The 26,856-nt window shown below is 37.7% G+C and overlaps 1 protein-coding gene across 5 annotated transcripts in view; it reads right to left on the bottom strand.

Moving 5' to 3' along the window:
- Positions 1-26,856, bottom strand: part of INPP4B (inositol polyphosphate-4-phosphatase type II B) — a 330,214-nt gene that overhangs the window by 197,072 nt on the left and 106,286 nt on the right. For all 5 annotated transcript variants that reach the window (XM_074905028.1, XM_074905029.1, XM_074905027.1 and 2 more), the window contains exons 4-6: positions 14,298-14,382; positions 2,717-2,941; positions 806-850 (exon numbers count right to left, since the gene is read on the bottom strand). In XM_074905028.1, coding sequence (XP_074761129.1) covers positions 806-850; positions 2,717-2,941; positions 14,298-14,382 — 355 coding nt within the window. The remainder of the gene's footprint in view (positions 1-805; positions 851-2,716; positions 2,942-14,297; positions 14,383-26,856) is intronic.

Genomic DNA, 26,856 nt, shown 5'->3' with positions numbered 1-26,856 from the left:
TTCCCTATGTGTGCAACAGATGATTTAAAGTGTTTCTATCAGAGTAAATGTAACAGATACTGAATAGCACTGAGTAAAAGTTTCTCAGCGTACAGCTGTACAACATGCGACGTATATTAGCAGGTTATATGAATGCAAAAATCATAAATTGGACAAGTTTCAGTCATTTCAGAATGCATGCAGCATATAGCCTTCAGCCTTTCTAAACAGCACCGCTTGGGCTGCAAATATTGTGCACCTTTATCTTGTGTTACAAATAATGATCATTCAATTAGCTTGCTTGACTTACGGAGCAATCTTAATCATGCTGTATACCTCTGAATAACAAGGGAGGCTTGAGCTGAACACCTCCTGAAACAAAGTTTGCACATTATACTAATATATAGTTCTCATACTAATTAATTATACTAAGTATAAAAAGGGGAAAATCAGGTAAATGCTTCTATTGACTCCTCTACAAAATAGTAATCAATGCTTTTAAATAAGAGTTTGTTCTAGAGGGACACTGCTTCTCTCTGAATAAGTAACATTTTATAAACAACATTCACAATGCTATTGGGCAGATTTTCAGCTTGGTCGAGCACCATAGCATTAGAGAACTCAATAGATCTTTAGATTCTTAATTGGCTGGAATGTTAAAGTCAGCATTTCAAAGACATGCACAGGCACATAAACTACGTAAAGGAACCAGCCTTGATCTGCCTTTTTAAAACAGGTAACATGTTACGTTGTATAACACTATACATACACACTCCACATGCACACAAGGCCATTGCAATTCCAGTAAGTCAAAATGGTATCTTACCAAGACTGAACTCCAGCTTTGGCTCATTTGCAATTCTCTGAATACCTTTTAAGGTTAAAAAAAAATAAAAATAAATATTAGCAATTAATTTTTATTTTAATGTCTAGCTTTTTAACACCTAGTAAAAATTCCACATGCCTAATCCATACCTCTAGCTATCTGCAGTTGCCACTGGAGTAGCATTTTATGTTACGAACTTAGAGTGAAAGAGTCCTTTGCATGAAACACTTGCCTGAAAAAAAAAAACCTACTGTTGAAGACAACTCCTTTCTTTTTAATAGAAACTTTCTGACACTGGGAAAGGAAATTAAGGAAAAAAAAATCCTAATCTTTCGTAGATGGGTACTTTTCGATCACAACTACTAACTATATATCTGTTTGAAAAATATTACATCTAACCACTTATTTTTAAGTAGGTATGTCATCACATTGAAAATGGAAACAAAAACCATGTTCTGTGAAAGTGTGTCAATCAGGTTAATATAGTAAAACATATCACTACTATGTTATTGACCTACATAGAAATCATAAAGCAATAAAACCAACTTCTTTTTGTTGGAAAATAGTACATGAGAAAAGGAATTCATGTGCTAAGGACAACAGAACATTTTAATTCCCTCCATTGTGAAATTATGTTCCAGTACATATTCTACTGAAAAGGACAATATTTTCTTATTGAGCTAGGATAAAGGAGTGAACCAGAGAACTGCAATGAGAGAAAGGTAGGAAGGATAGTTAAATAACACTGAGTTGTTCACCCTCTGCAGGAAGTAATTGAATCACAGCTACAGTATCAATGAACCTTGTAGCAATTAAACTCTCTTGTTGACATTTATGTATTGTCTCCAGTGAGCATTATTAAATATTTGCCAGTTTTGAAGAAACTGGTCAGATGGGAAGGATCAAGGTGGTTTATGAACTGTAATGCAAGATTTTTGTTAAAAGTAATAAAAAAAAAGCACACACAAAAAAATAAAACACTGAAACTTATAGCTGTTCTTGCTCTGTAAAAACTTGACATTGTTGAATAGGTCTGTCTAGTTTCACACTGTTCTCATTATTACAGCTAATCATTCAAGTCTGTGCGAGAAAAATTACAGCTGCAGAGCTTAGAAAGGACTTGGTCAGTAAGAAGTAATAAATAAGATCATTTTTTAAATTATTTTTTTTTTAATGGAGTTATAACAAATTTCCAAGATGAATTCTGTCACTAGCAGAGTCAGCATATTGGTCTAGAACACCTTTATGAAAATGCTGGATACAGTCTCGATTAAGTAACTGGGCCACTGAAATAAAGTGCCCAGACTCCAGTGCACAAAACATGATTCAACATATGGCTACGTACTTTCAAATCCTCAGAGTGCTTTTATATCACAAAGAACAAATTTGTGATACTAATTTAAGTATCACCAAAGCTTTATACATTTATCAACGTTATCAGACTATATTTTAAACAGTAGAACATATGTTCATATAGGACACAAAAGGAGAAAATAATATTTCTAACTAAACAATATCTAAATCTTATGAAGAAAACAGATTAGTTTTAGTTTTTAGTTATTAGTTTTTTATTATTAATTTATTATTTAAATTATTTATTATTTATTAAATTTTTATTATTTATTTATTAATTTTTATTTATAATTTTTTATTATTTATTAGTTTTTTTCTGACAAGTCAGAAACACAGTAATCACACATTTGTTCCCCTGAAGGTTATCTGCATAAATCAGAATATATCTGGTAATGACATTTAAAGATAATATTCATCAGTTTACTTCCTCTACAACTGCACTTTGTCAGGTAAGAAGTTAAAAAGCGTCATGTACCCGGTTTGCGACAATATGTGTACTGCTACAGAGAGTAGGCCATTTTTACTGCACTATTCAATAAAATGAGTATATGCACTTACTCGTAAACTGTAGCTCTCCTAGACTGTCTACCTGGGATGAAGGGAGAAACTGCCGTGCTTCATCTGATGATCTCTCCTCTTTGATTTCCATGATCAACCTTCGGAGCTGCTGAATTTTATTCTGCAACCCTTCTGAGTTTGCCTCTCCCAGTGCCACAGCCCAAGATTCGCAATCTGGCTTTGATGCAGCTTCAAGGTAAAGATCCGGTTCTCCACTCTGAAACTCTACACTCAGAAAACAAACATAGGTTTTAGGAACTCTGTTTCAAAAGGGGGACCATGAAAAGAGTGATGCCACACACAGTTAAAACCACCACACACATTTATTTCCATGGTCACAGAACTATGCACCCCAACCACCTCTTGAATCAAACCCCGGTTCTTTCATACTCAGTGCAGTACTAAGACTACCCACAGAGTGGTTCCAAAAGCAATTATCATATTGCTAAACTAGGTGGCAGAATCAAACCAAAATGGGAAATCCTTTTTTAGCACAGATTCTGCAGTCTAGCAGGTAGCTATCAGAGCTGCTAACTTGAACATGAATTTGATTTAGCAGGGGCAGACGACATGGTTCTGACAGATAGTGGGATTCACCAGAATGAACATGTCCATCATTTCTTCTATTAGAGCGCTACTTTATGCTCAGCTTCTAATTCATCCTTGCTCACCAACACATGCAGATAATTTAGCATGACATAGCTCCTCTGTGAAGACTCAACAGGTTGTATGTGGGAGCTTCTGACCTCATTACTATCCACATGTCCTTTGCTGTTCTGCCTGAAATCTAATTGTTTAATGATCAAATTTTCTAAGAGCAAAGGAAAAGAGAGGGAAGAAAAAGCTGAAGCTCCCAAGGAATCCAGGTAGCAAGGGGCAGTCATTTGATTAAGATTAGCACAGGAAGAAAACACACCTCTTCGGCATTTAAAATTCTGCAGTATAGATGGCTTCAGAAAGTCACAAATTCAATGTGACATTTAGTGTGATACACACTGAGAAGAACAAACTGGGAAAAAGAAAAATCAATGCTCCTTTAAAAGAAGTTACCAACTGATTTAGAAACACAAAACTCTATAAAACACCTGTGCTATGGCATTAATCAGGACTGGAGTATTTGGTTGGACATCAAAATCATTTTAACCTAAATAAGCCATAGATCATATTACCAGATGAAACACAACACTTAAATGTTTTCATACTTACTTAGAAAATCCAAATAACATAGGAAAGTGGTTTTAATACAAAATGAACTTTAAATTACCTTCTACTAGCTTGAGCATCTAACCTTGGGCACTTACCCACATGTTATTCTAAACCTGTTTGCACTTCATAAACTGAGCACCTGCCACTTACAATTAACTGTTTTTATTGTTATGGGAGGAACGAGATGCGAACCTCAAGACTGGGAGCCTCTTAAAACTGTGCTGGCACAAATCCCAGTAGAGGTGGGACAAGTTTTTTGTCTGGGGGTGGATCTAAGGAAATCTAAATGTGTGGCTGTAGCTGCTGCTAAGAATGCTGGATAAAATTTCACATACAAGTTGGACTATAGAATTCATGAGGAAGGACTGGAAAGAAGTGCAGAAAGCGGAGAAATGTCTTTCTGGCTTCACAGGCAATTTAACAAGTGCTAATAAGCATTCAAACTCTTGACTCTAGCCTGGCTCAGTCAGAAAACCAGGTATTCATTTCCTGAGACAAGAATATTTAAAATCCAAGGGAGCTGCAGAGTTCATCAGATCCTTGTTTACACATAAAATATTACTTGAGTGGCCGAACCTGAACAAGATGAGGTTTACTGTTTGTCAAAGATTAATTTAGATACATAGAAGTTTCAGCTGTAAGCTCTCACATGATCTTCTACTGCATCTGATTCGTGAGGCCAGTAACCTTCAAAAACATTGGTAATTAGAAGAGGTCATAACTTTTCTGCTGATCTGGTAAGATCTGCAACAGCACAGTGGTCTGCTCCCTTCTGTCACTGACCTCTGATTCAGAAGTTTGGTTTCATTTCACAGTATTTTAGAGCTACGAGTGAAAAAAGAAAAGCAAAAAAAAGAGGCATGTAGTCAACCAGCATCAAGATTGAAATTAACTAGCAGTCATTCTAATTTAAAAAAAAAAAAAAAATTACAGGCATGCAAAACACCTGCTTATACAATTCAGCTTTTAAAAGCACAGACAATTTTAATAAAAACAGTTCGGATATCCAAGATAACTTAACTAAGAAAAGGCTGTCAGCCAACTCTTAGCAACCTAAATACAAATATATCAAGGTGTTCTCCTTTTTGCTCTTTATTTTTAAATGTAAATAGGAACAGTGATCTTGCCTTGCAACATCCTACCACTAGCTAGATAAAAACCACCTGCTTTGGGAGGAAATCTCTGTTTTGCAATTGAAATCATGCTATCTATATTTACCTCTTAGCTGTGGAAATCAGACTGTCAAGCACAAAAGGCATACTGAATCACCCTTAACATGCATAGAAACAGAAAGATAGTAAAATGCAGTAGGAGTGGGCATAATTCACTGTATTCTGATCTAACAGGTGCCAGTTTTGAGATCTGGAAATTCATTCCAAACGATCACTTCAAAACACTACAGTCTGCTATATTTAGATCTTTGGAGTACTCTGACAGCTAAATAAAATTCTGAAAAGCATATGATAATACCTGAAAAATATTAATCACTTCAAATGTAGAAAGTTTTATTCTGCAGAACAAACAGTTGTAAGTTATATATTTCCTGTACACTTTCAATGAATGTAATGTTCATGTACAAGTTCACATACTAGAAGAAACACAAACAATGTCCAAATCGCACACTGGACAAAATGTCTGTTGCAATAAAGGAACACACAGATTTATTTATATAATAAAGATCATAATCCCCTTGCTCTTCTCTCCCAGATTATGTTGACTATTATTTTGAATCAGCTGCACACAGTAAACACTAACAAACTCAGACACTTAATTCCAAGTTTCTGTAGGGAGACAGAACTTAGCTGAAATGAGTCTTTCTGAAAATAAAATTTAACAAACCCACAAATGTAATGAAGGCCTCAAGTGAGTGGTGGACATATCAGCAGAATTATGTTTGTATTGAAACATCCTAAACTTGGGAGTATTTTATGGGTGGCCAAAAGCACTTTATACTTTACAATTAAGGAGCTACTGTAGAAAATACAAGTATAGAAATATCCTCTGTTATGCTGTTATTGCTGACAAGAGTTACCGTAAGTTAGTTTTGGAAAAAAATCCTGAACTTTTGAGAACATTTACTATTGACTTCAACAAGAAGTAAAACTAAGAATGCATACTGTTATATATGATATAATTTTTTAATAAGAGGACATGTAAGATTTAGGAACATACAATATGAAGAAAATTTGCTATCTGCTTGGGAATCTGCAATAGCAGAACAGAAATTTTGATCTTAGTACTGGACATCCCCAGTGGGGTTTCAAGTTCAGTGGCATAAACCCTGGGAAGACATTCACACAGTAAACTACAATGATTTTATTTGCATCATTCAACTTGCTAGCCCTAAATTCAAAGCACCATGATATGTAGTTCTATCTTTATCTCTTCTTCTTGAGCTGAAGGTCTACATAGCTACAAGAACCAACGTAGGACCTTTTGATAGCTTGCATAAACTCAAAAAACAGAAAGAAAGAGAAAGACTTTGAAATCAGACACTGGGATACTGATGTAACTTACAGCTACCCCATAGTTTTGTCCTGACAATAGATTTGTAGACATCTAATTGAAATCACTATCTATCTATAAATCAACATTTTCCAAAGCTTTGTCCTCAGCTTTTCCCAAGCTATCTCATTTGTTTCCTGGAACCTAGCAGAGTGCTTAAGAGTACTACTACTGTATTACTTACACTACTACAAGAGTAAATCTAAAAATGTCAAACATGCTCTTCATATTTGCCATTAAACACTAGTCTGCAGTTGCAATAAATAACCAGCTATCAGAATGTTTTTTCTCATTTCTCTACCCTTTTAGTTCAGTTTTGATCTGTCCAGTTGAAAATAAATCAATGGTCACATATACTAGCCTCATGAGGGGGAAAAAAAAAGAAAAGTAAAATATTACTAATTCTAACACACAAAGTGATCTCTAAATGTTAGCACTGACACTTGGATAACGCAAGTGGCACTTGGATAATGCTGCAAAAGCAAGCCAGCACTAAGGCATCGTTGGTGAAGTCTGTGAGAAGAGTTTCTGTAGCAGAGCATTCTGTGTTCACTCTATAGCAGGTGGATATAGCACTCGAGACTATACAAACTCACATGCACTTGGCCAATAATGTTGCTATACACATATTTTGAAGGAAGTTTTGTGGTCTAGAAACCCCAACTTTCACACTGTGTAACTGTGTTCAAACCCTTGACTTCCCATCCCTTGACACACAAAGTGAGCAGAAATAGAGACATCACTTACACTGACGTTACAGAATACTAACGTGGTCCAGGGGCTGTACTGCTTCAGGTACCTTCTTAAGTGGAGATACCTCACTAGCAGGTACTTAGCAGCCCTTCCAGCAGCTTGACCACCTTGCTTCTTTTCCTTATTTCACTATCAGAGACTCAACTGGAGGGAAGAGCTGAGGAAGCAGTGGAAAGCAAACACGTTTGTTCACAGAGCCTTTCCGATCAGGACTCTGTTCACCAACTCTTACTGAAGCGTGATCTCAACAAGCCTTTCTCTCACAGAAGCCAGTATAGAAAGTTACGGTTTCACAGGGCTTCTGCAGCTCAAATAAAGAATTCAACCCCCCTGCTCAAACAGGACAGCTGTAAAACAAAGAAACATCATAATGAGAAGCTGAGATATCCCCAGTGGCACTGGAAAGCCTTTTCTACTCTAACCCAGCTGTCTAAAGTCAGAAGTGTATTTTGGTGTTAGTCCTACCATCCTCAGATAACCTTTTTCTGTTCCCATTATTTTGTAATAAAACTTAAATTTCCCAAATTTTTCAATTTAACAATAGCAATTGCCTCTTTTCTCTACAAGTACTTCGATATTTCAGTTGTTTCTAAAGTGAAAATAAATTTCCTCTTAAAAATGTCTCAATGATGTCCGTCAATTTTTTAAAGTGTACTTAACTGTAACTTTTATCATAATCTCTTACACCAAAACCTGAGTTTCTGTGAAGTCAGAAAAAAAAAAAAAAAAAAAATTAGTCACTCAGAATCTGTAGGCAGTTACTGGAGTTGACCCTTGTCTTTCAAAAGGCTGCAGTTTCAATGGAAAGGCTTTTAAAATACAAAATAATAAAACAAACATTTTCAAGGGTAGCGTGGGGGAACACTTTGGTCTTAAAGCATTTTCATTTGTTATTGATTTTTTTTTTTCTTAAGAGGCTTTATTGTTTTATTTTACTAAATATGTAAAAGTGACAGGAAGACTGACTCTATGGCTTCCCTTATTTTCATTGATGAGCGTTATAAGCATAAAATCACGTTGAACACGGTAAAAAGGAAATTACTGGCAGGATTTAAATAAAAACATGTATAAAGCACATGGTCAGTGTCTAGGATGACAGCCTCTCCTTTTCTAGAGGATCACTGTTTTTTCTCCTATGCCAATATGCAAAGTAAGAAAGTTCAAAAGGTTAAAGGTTGTCTCTCTCTTTTTACACACACTAGCAAAAAGTAATTCTCAGCAGTGGGAAATGGTTGGGAATATCAATAAGCCACTGACACTCTAAAATATAAAGCACCATCACAGCTAACCACCATATGCTGTAACAAAAGTAGAATGGAAGATTTGATACGTAAATTATATCCGCAGGATATTTCTAATACAGACATCAGAGGCTTTTAATTCACAAAGCTGATTGAATTCTATATGCTGATGCACTTCATGTTCAAATTAGTAGTGATGAAATCATGCCATGGTTACTCATGATGCTATGTTCATCTTTCTTCAGAAGTTAAATTTTCAATCAAAGATAAAGAATTTAATTAAAAATTTTATCTTCAGTGTTGGGATTTTTTTTTTAATTTTGCAATGCTGGAATAAACTTATATAAGTTACCATTATAATCTCCATTTAAGTCCCCACAGAAGCTCACAAAGAGCCTGAGGTATTTGAAATTAATATAGTGTGATACCCCAGGTTGACTACTGCAGCATAATATTTTGTTTCTTTTAATACCTGCAGGCTTTCACACATGCCACATTGCGTCTCCCTTTTCATTAAATAAATACCACACCTAGGCTGGAAGCAAGGCAGACCACACAAATATTTAAAAACCACAGTGGTATCTCAAGATCACTGAACAGAAATACTCCAACATTCATCCAAAGTCATAAGAGAGGCCTTTGCTAAGCAGTAGACTGCTTTTGCTGAAAGCAAGTATATCACATCATTGGCTGGACCATCAGTCTACCTTAAAAAAAGGCAGAACTCAGAGATCTTGATTGTTTGCCTAGGTCTGCAAGGGTAACCTTAGCATATGCCTCAGTTATTCCATCTCTAAAAGAGGGAGTGATATCAACCTGCCTTTCCAAGCCACTACTACTGAAGGAAACTAAAAGTTCCAAGTTGGGTGGCTTTTATACTACAAACAGCAAAAGGGAAGGCTTGCAGTCTTCAGGGTATTCCTATATACAGGCCTTCTTATTTTTTCCTGATACTCTGCAATATGTTTCAGATGACTGTGACCTTACATTAAAAGTTCTGTCTTACTCCTCTGTTCTCTCCCTTCCTCTTCACACCTCACCAGCCCTACCTGGGTGTTAGAGCTCTTACCTTCCTAGTTCTCACTAAGGGAGCACACACACTAACGCAGTTAATACAGTCTTAAAGGAATCTCTTACCCTGAAAAACAGAAGACATTTACAGATTAACAGAAGGCAGTCCTTGAGTGCTATCTCTCACATCTAATTTCATTTCACTGTGCTTGTGTCCCCTGTGTTCATTCCTAATTTTTTGTTGTACATCACCACATGGAGGAAAGGAGGCAGAGAGTTCTTTGCCATCATCCACACAAGGCTCTGTACAAAACAACACAGTGGTCAGCTTCAGAAGGCTCTTGGGACAGGTTCAGACATTTAGCCACCCAGCTCTAATTGCCCTATTCCAGAGAAACTAACAGTGATCAAAAGCTACCAAAGTTAACACAACTTTGTTGTTCCTGGTTGTGATCTCTTGCATCTTCCGCTCAAACACTGACACATCTGGAAGTGGACAGAACACTTAAAAGCCTGATGCAAATTCAGGGTGGTGTGTTGACCTTGGCCAGCTGTCAGCCACCCGCCCAGCTGCTCACTCACTCCCCATCCTCAACAGGGCTGGAAGGGAAAAGAAGCACCAGCTCATGAGTTGAGATTAAGACAGGGGGATCACTTTCCAATTACCATCATGGGCAAAACAGACTCATCTTCTGGGAAAAATTATTTAATTTATTGCAAATTAGAAGAGTGCTGACTAGGGAGAAAAAAAGCCTTCCCCCCCCCCCCCCACCTCTACTCCCTACGTTTTCCCAGGCTCAATTTCACTCCTGACTCCTCTACCTTCCCTGCACACCAAACAGCATGGAGGTTTGAAGGCAGGGGTGGGGGGGGGTGGGGGGGGTGGGGGTATGGTCAGTCTATAACAGCTTCTCTCTGCTGTTCCTTCCTCCTCCCACTTTAGGCAGGTTGCAGCACGGCCTCTCCACAGGCAGCAGGGAAATACCTGCTCCACTGGGGTCTCTCCAGGAGCTGCAGGGGAATCTCTGCTCAAGTACCTGGAGAACCTCCCTCCTCCCCTCCATCTTCTCTCACTCTAGTGTTCGCATGGCTGTTTCTCCCTATTTTTTAGTCCTCACTCCTCACTGCTAGGAAGTGTTTTTTCTCCTTCTGAAATACACTTTACCCAAGTTGCCACCAGGAGGGTTCAGCCACCCCCACCGCCACCACCTGGGCACGTAAATCCAGCAGAGTAACTACAGGGTTTATAAGATCCAGCAGACACACAGCTATTCTCTAAATAGGTGTATTGGGTCTGGCTGAACTGGAATCGGTTTTCCCCTATAGCAGCCCTCACGGTGCTGTGGTTTATGCTGGGAGCTGGCAGGGTGTTGTCAGCACCCTGGTGTCGCGGCTGCTGCTGAGCGGTGCTTACACAGCACCAAGGCTCTTTCTGATATTTCCCCCAGAGGGACGGGGTGGGCAAGATCTTGGGAGGGGACACAGCCAGGACAGCTGACCCAAACCGACCAAAGGGATATTCCATATCATATGACGTCTGCTTAGTATAAAGCTGGGAGAAAGGAGGAAGGGGGTGGGGTCACCCTTGGTCCTCCGAGGCAACCACTCCGCGTATTGGAGCCCTGCTTCCAGAGAAGGCCCGACAGCGCCTCTTCATGGGAAGTAGAGAATAAATCTGTTTGCTTTTGCTTCCGCGCGCGGGCTTTTGCTTCGCTTTGCTTATATTAAAACTGCTTTTGTTTCACCCACAAGGGTTAGTTTATCTTCTTTCCCCTCTTGAGAAAACAAAGGGAAGGGGGGGGGTGGGGTGGGGGGTGGAAGTGATAGAGCGACTTGGTGGATACCTGGCATTTAGCCAGAGTCAAACCATCACAATAGGTATGATTATATATTTCTGTGTCTGGTGAGGCTACAATGTCTGTTTGTATTGTACGGGGTACAAGCTTAGATGGCACAAACACAGTGGTTATTACTCAGGAGAATCCAAGGCAAGGCAATTAACATTTGCACTGCTCAAATGTTTCAGTCCACAGCAGCAGTTTCCAGGTTTAAGATCTTTTTGGACAAAAGAGTTGAAATGTTCTTCTTATCATACCTTCCAGGATTTAAGGAATGTATCACACTCCTGTAAACTGCCACCTCCAATCAGATCCATCTCACACCAGTGTCTGATCTGTTCTGCTAATATCAACTAATTCACGTTATGAGGGCACGCAAGCAACCAGCCACAATACAGAATGATAGTTCACCTAACAAATCCTTCCGCTTCCTTTCATGGTCCGCTTAGAAACCTTTGGGAGCACTACACTTGGGAGCACTGACAGGATTATCTGCTGCGACTGCCTGACTCCTTCTGTACTCCCATTATGATTCAGTGCCCATGCCACCCTGAGGCAATGATCAGCTCCACAGTATCACTAGATGTTGCACGAAAACGTCCTTGTTTTTCCTTCCATGTTTACTCCACTGCCCTATATTACATTCTTTTCTTAAATATCCCAATTAATCTTGATTTCTCACTCTTACTCATGTCTCCTAGGATTCAACCCACCACTCAGAGAAAGATGGAGATAATTGGCCAAAAGGTCACTCCAAATGCCCCTTCCATGTTCCAACTTGAACACCCAGCTGATTTTTTGCAGGCTGCAAGATGAAGAAAATGTCTCCTCCTAGCCACTCCACAAGTTGTGGATCAACTCTACCTCCTTCCTTAGAGCTTCTGCTGTGATCTGGCACAGATCTCCTCTGTCTGTTCCACAAGAAATTTGATATTATCAGCAGGTATGTCTTCCTATCCTGCTTCCATCTGAATCCTTTAAAGCCCCAGATAGACATTTTAGAGCATTTTTTGGCCTCCAACAACCAGCGGGTATATTCTTCTGACAATGCAGCTAGGTTTTCATGATCAAATCCCCCATTGACAAAGATCTGTCGTCTTAGTTCCTGAGTTTTGCTTTTCTCCCCCGTTTTGTCTTCTGAATTTTTTTCTCTCCTACAGTACATGGATTATTATTTCACTTCTTTCGGTATTTTATCCACACTCAGTACACAGTATATCATCTTCATTTGTCTTCAGTTTTGTTCTAATACCTCATAATAGCCTGGCTTTCTTTTTCTTTTCCCATTCAACAAATCATCAGCCAGACTGTTGTCCTTGTTCTCCAGCACAGGAAAATTGCCAAGTTTGAAATCCATTTCTCCTCTACCTGTCTTGTTCTTTTCTCTATATTCTGGTGCATTCCTTTGTTTGTGCCCCAGTTAAGCATCATCATTTGTTGGCTCTTCACACCTGGAGTTTTCTGTACTGTTTTCTCTTTTCTCCTTTAATATGTTTTTAAAGGCTGGTCAGAATACCACCCTTACCTCTAATCACACTACTGGCCTACAAAAACTTTGTTTTGGATTGTCTATCTCTCAGCTAGCAATTTCTGTTCCTAACTATGCATGCATATTTTTTCCTCCACACATATTAACAGTCTATTTTTCTCCACAGGCAGCCTGAAGTGCTTACTCAGTATTTGTTGCTGTCTACTTCCCCAGCTTTTGGACTTAAACCTGACAGTCTTGTTGCCACAGAAACTGTCCTGTTTGCAGGCTTCAAAGCTAATTGAAAGAGTCCTGTCAGCAATTACAACTGTATTCTTGGTTCAGTTCAGTAGCATTACGTTCAAGCATTGTAAAAGGAGTGCCAGAAACTAACAGATATGACTGTATTTATACTCAAACTGTAACATCACCACTTCATACAGCCGATGATTCCAATCAATGAACTGGGCTCAATAAGGGCATAACTGGAAAAGTCTCAATTTGAGACTCAATGGTAATCATACAACTGTTATAGTTAGGCAAAGCAATGCTTCCAAATCCAGAAAGAAGTCCTTTTTGATGCAGTGCCTCAACATCAGGCACCAGACACAAAATTTAATTCTGCTACTAAAGATGCATGATTTGAGCTATTCCCCAGAATACTACTGAGAAAAGGATAAAACACACAACAAATACATTTGAAGTCACTGCCTTCTCAAATGTGACAAAACACTAGAATTACTTCAACAAGTGAGGGAAAAAGCATAATTAATACCCCATTTTCCTTGAAGTGTACTGGAGATTTCAGTGAGTATATAAAAAAAGAGAAGGTAGGAATTTCGACTAAATGTAAAGCTGGCCATCAAGCCCACAAATGACCTTCTGTCCTCTGTACCTAGTTTTACTAGCTTACCAAAACTGCTATTAGGCCATTACAGCTAACAAAAAATGGCAAATTGATGAAGTGACTTCAAAACTCTGCAATGGTATCAGAAAGAATCCACATCATACAAAATTTCTACCACAATGGCTATTTAAATTGTTCCTGCAGAAAAAACTCTGTCAGCATTTCTCCCCATAAAATATCTCCAGTAAAATAATGATTCTGATGTCTATGAAATAACTAATTTTTTTCTACTGTTTTTTAACAATTTTATTAATGAAGAGTTGATAGGAGATGACAAAAGCAGGAAACCCCTTATTGAATAGGGACATTCGCCATGACTAATCGTTCAAGAATAAGATGAGCTGGCTATGCATCAACATAAACCCCATTTTGTAAATAACACCTAAGAAAACAGAACCTTTGTTGTCAGAGGAAGATGATGACCTATGATTTTTCACTTGATTTTAGAATAAGTAAAACAACAGGTTTTAGGATTTTCTTTTTCAGAATGAATTCAGAGACAAACAGTATATAGATGTATGCATCTAACAAACAATAGGATATATTTTAGCTAAGATTTTAGCAAAGTTTCAATGCGAGGGGGTGGGGGTGTCATTATTGTTGACAGAAATTAAAAATTCACACTGAACATATTGAGCTATGTCTTACTTACTGAGAACTATTGAAACATCTGTTTTACTCCTGAACTCCACAACCCAGCAGCGCTCCAGGATTACCACTTCAGAGGCTTCAAAACTCTGCGAGACATAAAGATGACAAAACGTTAGAATTTGGAACCTCACTGGGAAGTCCTTCTGTTTGGCTGTTCACAGCCAACCCAACACGTAGATATACAGACAACAAAGCACAATAGTCACTAGGCAGATGGATACAGGCATTCTTTAATTACTGATCTGTGCCATCCTACTTCAGCTCAATGAGCTATAATGAGAATGAACTATTAGAAGAGACCATGCAGGAAACAAAGTAAAAAGGAACTCAGTAGTTAGGGTTTTTTTCATAATGTAGGTATTCAAAAGTTTAGGTGCCACCTCATTCCTAAGCAAATCAGGCAAGCCCACCCTATGCTGACTTCTATATTTACTAATAAGGCTGAATTAAATGTCAAATTCTATTCAAAGAGTAGGATACTTCCAAGCAAATGAAATAACATGTAACCTTACAGGAGGCATTTCTCTTCAATTTTTATTTAAAAGGGATGTCTTTATCATCACTTGAAACTTTGGATGTTGTCTCTGGCTATACAATTCCGATGACATTAAGTGATATGGACCTATTTCAGAGTGCAATAAGATACAAATTACCACTATCATTTTTTGTGAGTGCTCTGCAGAGAAGATGCAGACTCTTCTTTTAGTTTAGTAAGTGTGACTCATTTTTCAGAAGAGCGAAGCTATCAATCACTCCCTCAGAATTAATCTTTTTTCTCTTAAAACTTTTATTATCCATTTTTTATCTCTAACATCTGGTAGCAAATAACCCTTAGAACATGCACCCATACACTTCCTCATTTCAGGTTCCCAACTTGAATGTTGTAGAGCTCATTCTCTACCTCAGTGAGATTCTGCAGGGATTAATGTAAATTCTTATTTTAACATTCCTTCCTCAGGTACTTCTTTATTCCAAGTGTTTCTAAAGATGAAAAATCTTTCATATCGCAGGCCAACTTTACCAAAAGACTAAACTTTAGGTCCACCTATTTGACACTTAATGAATGACCCAATAAAAAAGTTCATATTTATAACATCTGCCTTACATATCCAAGCTTTCTTGTCTACCTCTTCCTCTGCATTTATGCCGTGTTATTTGGCCTGTCAGAATCGGAAAACCTTTTTGCCAAGAGTTTAACATTCATTTTTCAATGGATTACTTGATCCTGAAGTTTCTCACAAAAAGAACCTTTACCTACATAATAATTACATTATTCTTCACAAGCAAAAAAGTGAAAAATTAATAGAGTAAGACTGTAAGACTACAGTAACACAAGTAACAAACAGGTAACATTTTGGAAAGTCTAACAGGGATTTCCCGGAGAAGGTCTATATTTATTCCCTCTCTCACACCTTTTACCACTTATTAAATGAATACTCCAAACCAGTATCAAAGCATAAATCAACATCCAGAGGTGACAAAAGGTTAAAATAAAACAGAGGAGTGGGGGAAAAAAAGCACATGATGTTGTATTGAAATATGCCAGAAGTCAAGGGAGAAGGTTTAATGGACAAAGAAAAAGCAATCAGACTTATTTAGAAACCATTTGTACATTGACTTCTTTGAAATATTATTCCGGCTGGGCTGGGCTAAAAATGGATGTATTGTCCTGTAGACTGAAGAACAGCTAATTGATTGTTTAAAAAAGGAAAAAAAGGAAGGAAAGTAGTGAAACAGTGCAGTGAGTTTGGGGAGAAATAAAAGTGCTACATTGGGAGCTTTTTTATTTATAATTCAGCAAGCTAAGCATACTTGGTAAACCAGAGCAAATTCTCAGGTGTTATGTGAGGCATTCTTTGAGATTCTACTAGGGAAAGTAAAATACAGGAAGTCTTTATGAGCAACAGCTGAAGTCAGCTTGGGAAACTAGGCAATAATTAAAACAACAAACAGCTGACTAATTAGAGTTCTGCACTGCAACGATGCTCATAACTATTTTAATTCTTTAGATTTTGAAGCAAGATTTCAATACTGATACAGTCTTCCAGATAACCCTCAACTGAAAAGTAGGTAATGCAGCCCATTCCTTCAAGAGCTGGCAGTCTTTCAGAAAAGCTATGACCAAAAGAAGGGGTTCATTTCAGAAGTTAACAAAGGTCTGAGACAATTTAACACCCAGCTGTGAGTCTGTGAAAGACTTATATCCAGATTGTCCAAAAAATGCTCAACTCCTCTGCCGATATTCACGGCCCACGGATGAAACGTACAAACATGACAACTCCCTAGACTTAACGTTTCCTCCAAAACATATGTCTGCAGTAAGTGGAAGCCTGTCAGTATACAAAGACAAGCAACTCCCTGTTGCATGGCTTTCAGACAAGTCAGGTATTCAGAAAGGCTGGGAATGAAGAATAACAGCTTCCATGTAGTTTGCTATAGCTGCCAAGGCTTGAACTTTGGATTTATATATGAAAGACATATGTATAATACAAACAAACTGGCAAATGGTTAGCAAAAAATAACTATCGACAAGAATTTGTATAATCAACAAGAATTTGTATAAGGTTTCTCTCACAAAGTAGTTGACATACAACAGTAACTACAAACACTAGAGAGGATGGTTCAGAGTATTTCAAGCTTTCTGTGTTTCAGGACAGCAGACGCTACAGCGTAAGAGCCTCTTTAGAGACAAGTTACTCCACATCTTACACGAGTGAAAGCTGGAGTGAAATAATGCTGCAACTTCAAATTAATCTGAATGCTTTTCCAAGATACACAATCAAGTACAGTGATCAGAGGATATGCATTTAATTTCTTCTGTATGTGAGAGGGAACAAGGGAAACAAGAAAAAAAGATGAAAGAGCATAAGGCTTCCAGAAGAGAAGTAGGTGTTGCTGGAAAACGTCTCCCACATCCTGACACAAAACTTAAGAAGAAGACCTTCAGAATTACTATTATTGCAGACTTATCATTTAGATGAGCTATGCTCTGTCACAAAAAAAAACTAACAAGAAATTTATTTACAAATGAAATTACAAAAATGTAATCAAGGGAACCATTATGTGTATCTGATAGAGATCAGCTTTGATTTTCAGCACCTGAACAGATCCAAAATTTCTCTCTTACTTTAAGCACATAATATGAGTTTATTTGGACTAGCTATTATTTTATTTTTCTAATTTTGATTTTAATAAAAGGGTATCTTCCAATCACCTGGCCTTTATGCATGGCAAAAAGGATCAAAATCAGATCTGTAGTAATGTGTTACAACCCAACATATTTTTATTTTTTCTTCCTACCATTGGTAATTTTGACTGTTACAAAAAACTTACTGGATCAATGAAACGCCAAACAACAACTAGGCCTTGCACTATTACATCTTTCTTAAAATTCTGACAAATTCTAGAGGCATACCACCACCACTCAGATCAGGAAACTGTTTTAAAACACTGATTTGAAGAGGAAATTAAATGATTCATAAATCTAACCTAAATATCCTAGTAAAACTGATAAAGTAGAAAAGTGACTAAAACCAAAAATTAGCAGAAACCATTTCAATTCACTTTGTCAAATGATTGAATGAGCTTTGCTATCAGTATGCTCTTGTAAATCCACAGTACTACTAAATCCACTACTGTCTACTGTAACTGCCACGTGTTTCAAATCAGAGTAGTGAAGATACCCCTGTTTCTGTGGAGTCCACGCCTAAAACTGAAGAGATAGTCATACCAAAGCATATGAGCAGGTGTTTGCTAACTGCATAGTCAGACCTACATAATTGTAGCCAATTCCTTTTAATGTAAAAAAAACCTTAATGATATTAAACTGGCAACCATCATTCAAGTACCTAGCTTCAGATACATGAGCAATCTGAAGCATACAGTGCATATAGAAGTTTCCTGATAGAGTAAGATATAACATTTTTGGAATTTGAAAGCATAAAACCCAAAAAACCATTCTACAGCAGCAAGGGAAACACACGGTATTTGAAATTACATTGGTACATTTTTTCAGTTGTTTCTAACTATCTGCACCAAACTGATAAATTACATTGAAACTAGAATTTGTAACTACTTTATTTCAGACTCTAGCCTGTCATTTTTCCTTGGACTGGGGAGAAAAAGACACTTTAAAAAAATGAGAGCACTGAGGAACTTTTAAAACCGTCGGAGTGGCATGTTTGATCTATTTTTGCATTCCTGTAGATCTGACTTGATGTACCATTGTGGGGGGGAGGAAGCATGTCATTATGAAAGGGTTTTACAAAAGGAGATTTGTTGCTGGGGGCAGGGAGGGGATATAAAAACCTGCCATTAGCTACATCAAGTCAAGAACTGACAGTTAAAATTAGAAGTGACATTCCAAGCAATTCCTCTGTGTTAAAACAGTAAGCAGAAAAGTAAAGCTATAGCATTGTAGAAAAAACAAATGCCACAGAAAGTAAAAACTCTTCTAATAAGACAGAAAAAGCCTCCACAGGCAAGTGGGAGTGGGGGTGGGGGGTGAGGTGTGTGTGTGAATTTCAGTTTATTTTTTTTAAAGCTTACTTTTGCAAACTTGAAATAACTAAATTGAAATCATTATAGTGTAGAGATGCTACATATACCAATCTACTTGTCATGCTTTTCAAATCAGTTATTTTCTGCCTGGATTTATAAGTATTCCTATAATAAAAACAAGTTAAAGACAAAAATTTTGTGGAATTATTGTGTGGAATTACCTTGTGGAAAGGTAACAAAACATGACTAAAAAGGATAAAACTATAGTCACACAAAAGTAACACAAAAGACTATGCTAGGAACAAAAAATAAAAAAAAAAAACCCTTTCAAAATGCAAATTATGAGAATTGGTTTCAGTTCTTACTTGCTGTTAAATAAAATATTGACAATAGATAAATTTGCCTGCAGGGATTAGTAGCAGCAGGTGAAGTTTATCAAATTATTTTGAACCCATATCATCTCTCCTTCAAAGTGCAAAGTCATCCCTGTCCAGCACTTACTAGAAGACATATCTAATGCCTTCACTGGAAGCCTTAGAGGAAAAGTTGGTGACTGAGGAAACCTGAAAGACCAGGTATCTGGGCACCGACAAGGCTGCTTTCAGTGAGTGAAGTACCTAACTTGCAGGAATGAAAAGCGAAGTGAAGCCCCTACTCCTCATTAGGGACTCTTTCCTGGTTCCACCACATACCTATATCCCGACTGTGTAAACCTGGCTCAGAACACCTCAGTGTCCTCAGACTCCTATCGAAGGCTGGTTTTCCAGGATGAGAGCTAGAAGGAGGCAAGTAGGCATGACGATATGGCCGCTATCTCTTGGCACGCCTACAGTGTGACCAAAGGTCTGCAACACATAATGCTATTAACAATAGCCTAGTGTTAACCTAACTAGCTCTGACACCAATAGCAGCAAAGTGCTAGGGCATTAAAAATAGCACAAGCTGTACAGCTTGCCTAGGATCCTGAGTTTTTACAGCTTCACTGGTACTGGCAAATGAGCTAGTCACATTGACACTAGCTCAATAATGCATGCAAGTGCTCAGGTCATGCTTTTGAGTACACCATAAACATTACCATCTACATTTGCTATTTCAGTGTTAGCACAGATAAGGTTCATCACTCCAAAGTTAAAGCACAGCTTTTTATATATATATTTTATATACACGAACAAGAAAAAAGCACCACGATTTGACAGGGTGATTTCATTCATAAACAGAAAAGCTAACAGTCTTAAATTTACTTCAGTGCATTTCTACATCAATGTGTCCATTACCAAACAGAGCAAAATACATTGTTCTAATTTTCAGGTATTAACGAATGACTGCATGACACACACAAGCATATAATTTGCAGAATTAAAAACACCCCTTTAAATAGTGGCAAGCAGTACTCAACAATCTGAAATCTCCTTTAATATTCTATATTCTTCTGCTATGTTAATATTCCCACCCCATGTCTATTAAGCAACGCAAAGCCTACAATCCAAGCTGCATGATAAAGAAAAACATGCTTCCAGGGCATCTGATGAGGTGCTTCAATTATTCCAGACAGACTGTAACCTGGGAGTTCATTGCAACCACCTTTACAAACTGTCAGCTCACTGAAAGATACTCAAATCATCTTTTTCACAAAACACCCTACCCACTGTGATTAATCCATCATGCAATGCTACCAGATACCAACTTCAAGCCGACAATATAATACTACTAAACTGTATTCACTGTGGAAAATGTTGGCTTACGTCACTGAACAAGCCCTGCAGAAGAGCAAGTACTTTTAATAGACCATTACCTTTAACAAATGTGAACACCTAACCAATAGTAATTTTCTTTTCAGTTTCAAAATGCATTAGTAGTAATAATAATAATGTACAAATACACATTCTTTTAATTCACACCCCACATTCACTTAGTTTATTATGCATGGGCATAATTAAAGAATGAAAATGAAACACTTTCTACATTCTACACACAGCTTGAAACAATCTCAAATTACCCTTCCTACATAAAAAGTTAATTATATACAGTTCAGAGATGAATTAGTTAAGTTTTTTTAAGTTATATTTTGGTGCAAGACTCTACTGCTGTATCACAACACATACCTTGGATAATATACTTTTTAAAAAAAATTCTCCCCCTTTGTTCTACACATTTTGGCTGTCATTTAAAAACCATGTTATTATTCTCTGGCTCAGTTCCCAATATATTGCCTTTTTACTTCAAAAATAGCTTAAAATAAGAATTAAAAGTTAACTGTATTTTAAAATTAGGTATGACAGCTTAATTACAGCTTTTACCAGTTTCAGCAGTACCAGAGAAGTAAGGAAGGCAGAATACAAAAACATTTATTGCTACAAGTACTGTGTGTTTGTAAAATGCATTATCTTTGGATATTTAAAGTTGGACAATGAAGGATGTTTCTCTCCACTGGCAAGAATTCTGCCAATTTTTACTGTTTTACTGCAAGTCTCACAACATCTGGCATAACTTTCAGTAACTCTCAGCTCCTGGAGCCACAATATCACAAGCTTTCCAAAGATCTTTTTGTTGCTTTTTTAAGTTGTGCATGACTTAAGCCAAACTTCTAATTTTTCAGGGCCAAAGCTTCTTAAATCTTGAAGTGGCAATACCATCATCATGGAAGAGATACAATCAAAATGTCTTTGCTGAAATTAGAGTCACAAGAGCTTACATCTCTTCCATTAAAAAAAAAAACGGCTCAGATGAAACAACAAAACAACAGATTATATAAATTACCCCCTTCCTTATGGAAGCTCAAGGAACGAGAACTATGGGAAGACCACCAGTTGCTCCTTGGGGACACATTCTCTGCCAGGTTCGTTGTGCCTCATTGATACAGGGAGGTTTACATATCTCTGCAGGGTAGAATCTATCTTGTAGAAATCAATTTTATTTTCTGCTAGAGGAAGAAAATGAGATTTCACCAAGGTGTTTGTGAAAATAAATGTTTTACTGGTTTTGGGACAGTTGACTAACAACAGATGATGAGTTTCTCTTGATACTTAGCATGTATAAAATAACTTTATTGGTAGCCACCATGTTATGATTTCAAATAACAGGTTTCCAATTGTGAGTAAACTATTAAAAAACCCCAACAAATAAATCAATGGATGTACACATTGCACTCCCTGCATGAGAAGAGAAGCTTCTACCTGAATGGTTAACAAGCTTTATTTGGTCATTTCTATTCAGTATAAATTTCAGCTCAAACAATATTGTGCTGGTGAGACTCAGTTAAAAGGAACATCATATTTAATGCTAGGACAGTTCTGGCCATTTGACTTTAATGTGCAAGCAAGTGCAAAAATAGAAGCATTTCAAGCTCCAGTAGCCAGGCCCAAATTGATCTCAGTGGAAAGGGGACACACATATAGATCTGATATTCCTCTGGAAAACTGTGCCAAGCAAGATTTTACCAGCTCTGATTGCCAAAGGACTGAAGAACCAGGCTATGATGACAATGATTGCACTCTGTCGCTATGATACTCCCCTTGGTATTAAGAACAAATGTGACAGAGAACTGCTAGAATAAGGGCGACAGGGAATCACTGGAATGGGACCAATAGGCAGTACAAAATCCTGTTTGTGATGCAGGGGTGGTGGCAGGAAGACCACTGTCACGAATATAAGTATACTTCAGTATGCAAGTAAGAAGGAAGTAGACAAAACCCCAGGAGCTGAGTAGACAACGGGGAACAATGGTTCCGTGACACAAGGTCTCAAAACGGGCTGTGCAGCCCCTGTAATCAAGAAGGTAAGAAACAAAGTTTTCTGGGTTGCACTGAGTCCCATGCTATTAAACCCATGCTGAAATTAATTTAGCTCCAAGAATTTCTGCTTAAGAAGAGACTCGTAGCAAGCAGAAATGGTTGCTGTTGGCAGTCCCCAAAATATGACAGGCATGAAAGAGTCATACAGAGAGTTCATGAGTAAGGAAGAGCGGAGGGCAAGCCGTGCGTGCTGAATACAATACATTCGGCCCACAGCCATAACAACTCCCTTGACTCCCTGGCAGTTCCAGCTAAATTTGGAAGCTTAAGGTCTTTGTGCTTTTAAAACAGCTTGCTGAAAAGCTAGAGGATGCTTGCCACTAAACCGTAACAGGGAGAGGACAGTCACACCATGTGCCTGACCAATGCATCCTGACATGAAGAAATTCAGAAATTGTGAGGCACTATGACCCCTCTCCACTCTCTAAGGGATAGATAAAGGCAACTAAAGGCAACTCTGCACAATGCTCCACATAAGTTCACAAAAGGGATATTTTGGACAGTGCAAGTTTCCTTTAATTAAGTCAGTTTATATTTTCCTCACAGACTTTAAATCTTTCCACAGTTCAGGTGTTTATTTAATTCCAAAACAGAGTACCTATTTGTGAGAAAGTGATTAAGGAAGAGATGATCCAAAGTGATAGACAAACTTAAGAAAAAGGAAATGGAGAAGAAATATATACCTGGAGTATTTTCATTTGGTAACTTACACCCTTTGCTGTAAAGCCATCATTCTTTAATTGCCATAATTTAATTAATTTTTTTTAAAATTTCCCTTATTAGTTCAAAAAGCAGTTTATTGTGGCTTTATTACCTGCTCGTTATTCTGAATTTGGGTCACGTGAGTATCAGGCATGCAATGAATTCCAGCCAAACTTTCTTTACCTCTGGTGTTACTGGACTGCTCTTGTGAAACATGAACCTTAAATAAGAACACCTTGACATAATTCACATTTCAAGATAGAGACCAAGACTGTTTCTTCTGTTAGTCTCTGACTGACAGTCAAAATATATCAATTTAAAAAACCAAGCTATCTAGAACTTTATGAAGACATATTACAAGTGGCTCAAGTTATTAGCAGCTTTGATGACGACTGTACTTTTAAATAATGTGTTGCCAATGCACATAAACAGTGTTGAATAGAGCAGTCAGTAACAGCTTTGTATCTTTATTATTGAAGATAAAAGATCATAGTTTTATTTTACAGTGACTCTCCCCATCAAAAAACCACAACTTGTAAACACCCAATCAAATCAATTTGAGGTAATCCAATACTTTTACTTATAAATAATTACACTTGGCTCCATGTTTGGCTGAAGTTTTCCACAAAATCACAAATGGTTGAGGTTGGAAGGGACTGCTGGAGGGCATCTAGTCCAATCCCCCAGCTCAAGCAGGGCCACCTAAAGCCAGTTGCCCAGGACTGTGTCCAGATAGCTTTTGAGTATCTCTAAAGATGGAGACGCCACAGCCTCTCTGGGCAAGCTGTGGCTGTGCTCAGTCACCTGCACAGTGAAAAAGTGTTTCCTGATTGATATTCAGGGGGAACTTCCTGCGTGTCAGTCTGTGCCCATTGCCTCTGCTTCTGTCACGGGGCACCACTGAAAAGTCTGGCACAGTCGTCTTTGCACCCTGTTAAGATTCCTCCTGAGCCTTCTCCAGGCTGAACAGTCTCAGCTCTTTCAGCCTTTCCTCATTTGAGAGATGCTCTAGTCCCTTAATCTTTGTGGCCTTCCATTGGACTTTCTACAGTATGTGCATGTCTCTTCTACTGAGAAGCCCAGAACTGTACATTTCTCATACTGTAACAATTCTACAGTTTAAATGATTTTATGACTTACATAACTACTATAACTTTAGTGTACTTTATACAGTAGCTTTCAGTACTGACTGGACTGAACTGTCAGCAATGCTGCATAGTTTGTCTTCTGTTTGTTTTATTTCCAATGATAGAACACTTAGATTTCAGAATATAATAAACTGGAATTGCAATAAAGCAGCATTTTAACCAGCATAGTATGATATCACCACTTAACAGCAAAGTCAGTACCTGAGTGATCAGTGTCTCTACCATTACGTTGACGGTAACATAGCTACCGGCTACGAAGAGATCCCGCAAACAACCATCACCTCTAGATTTCAGTGTCCAGATGCCCTGACCATAGATATGCCCCTAGACAGATCACGGCAATCCTGTGAAGTCTGGTATGTCTGATCCCAGGCGTATTTGACATAAAACCAACATGTAGTATTTCCAAGACAACAGGTGTATTAGACCAAATATCCATTATTCGGACTACAAGTGCCATAAAAAAGTGTCCAAGGAAGAGGAAAAGCACAACAACTGCATGCAGTACTCTTTCAGCCCCCAGCTGTTTTCACATCAGTGTTTTTCCTCAGATGTCTGTTCCATTCACGAACTCTCAGTGATGAACCTCTTTATTGAAAGAGCCTAGTATTTTTTTCACATGTCTACTTCTAGCATCTACAGCATCTTAGAGCAAAGCAACTCCAGTATTTCCACTACCCATCCATGAAAAAAATCACCTTCTTTTGTTTGTTTGCAATCTAGTTCCTACTGGCTTAATTTAACATCCTGAGTTCTTGCACTGGAAGAGACAATGGACTGTTAATCACTTTCTCCTCCTTTAAACAAATTGTGATTTTCCAGATTATTATCAGAGACCACTTTAGTCATCATCTCTTTTCCAGGCTGAAGAGTTTAATCTTCATTCCTTGTCCTGATGACTCAGCCCTTTCTCTGAAACTTTCTCAGCTCCACTATACCCTGTAGGATGAGGGAAACTGAACTGCACAGTGGATCTTTACAGAGTTCTCTGCTTTGTTCTTTCCCAACAGCTCCTAACATGCAATTTACTTCTTGACCACAACTGATCATCCATCTGATCTTTTCATGCAACTGTGCAAAACCCATTGTTTTGATGGGAAATTTTTATTACTTCTCTTCACATGTGTAACTTCAGATTTATCCATGTAGATTTATCTGTCACTTTATTGCCTAATGATTTGGACTTCTACAGTGATTCTACAGTTAATCATACTGAATAGTTAAGATGGGGGATCAAGTTAGTATCATCAGATTTTCTCACCTCATTGTTTACCTTCTTCTTGAAGGTTTATGCACACATGACAGTACCAGCCTCACCACATATCCTTGCTCTCCACTCTAAGAACTGGCCAAGTAGTCACCATTCCTAGACCTTATATTTCATTAAACTAGTTACCCACGCTAGACTTCCTCTCTCCTATTACAATGTAGTGATCAGCATTATTTTTATTAGAAGGTGAAATAACCCACATTGAAAGGCAAACGAAAGATGTAAGTGTATATAAAGTAAACAAATACAGTTGCTTATATAATCATTTTGCATGCACTCTCAGAAGTGAAAGATGTTTTCAGGGATCATACAGATCATCCATTGATTTAAATGAAGTATGTGCAGTTATTTAAATATATTTAAAATATGAACATCATAAATGACAACACAAATTGCAGGAAAACCAGTGTATTTAAAAAAAATATTTCAAGCGCAGAGAAAAACAAGTCCAAATTGCATTCCACTGGTCAGCCTCCAACAAGTCATGCAAACTACCATTGCAGAGAACTATGCTTTATTCAGGATGTAGTTTCACGATCCACAGAACTCCAAAGAAACCGCCTCAAGATGGACTTTTAAGCCTTCATAAGAAAACACCTTTCTTCATAGTACCTTTTTTTTTTTCAATATGTCTTATGTTTTCCACTGAAGATTTTCCCAAAGTGAAAAATCAATCCAAAATTCACTATATGCTATCAACTTCTCCCACAACCTTAGAATAAAAACATTGCAAAAAACTAAGTGGTTTGATATATTTTTCATTATAAACTGTAAGTGCTAACGTATCCAGTGTATGCATTGTAAAGATAACTCCTGCTCTTCTCATTCCTTGGATTGCCCATAGTGACATCAACTTTTATTTGATAGCAAGCTCTGACTTTCACTCCCACCTCGAGCTTTAATCTTCTGCACAGTGCTTCTGAAAGAGGCAAACGGAGTATTTTTCAAGATGGTCGAGACTCAGTATGCTGAGATATGGGTATTGTGTGATTAGTTATAGTCCCTTAGAGGATCAAAAGAATTCCTAGCAGACCTGTAAATTGTCTCCAGGTAGCTATTGCCCAACATCAATAAATCCCAATTTCTAAACTAAGAACCAAACAAGACAAGCCTTTTATTTCTTCTTTAAGCTTCTTCATTTCAGCTTCC

This window comes from Athene noctua, chromosome 4, assembly GCF_965140245.1.
Source record: "Athene noctua chromosome 4, bAthNoc1.hap1.1, whole genome shotgun sequence".
NCBI classification, from domain to species: domain Eukaryota; kingdom Metazoa; phylum Chordata; class Aves; order Strigiformes; family Strigidae; genus Athene; species Athene noctua.
This window is presented reverse-complemented; position numbering and strand designations above follow the sequence as displayed.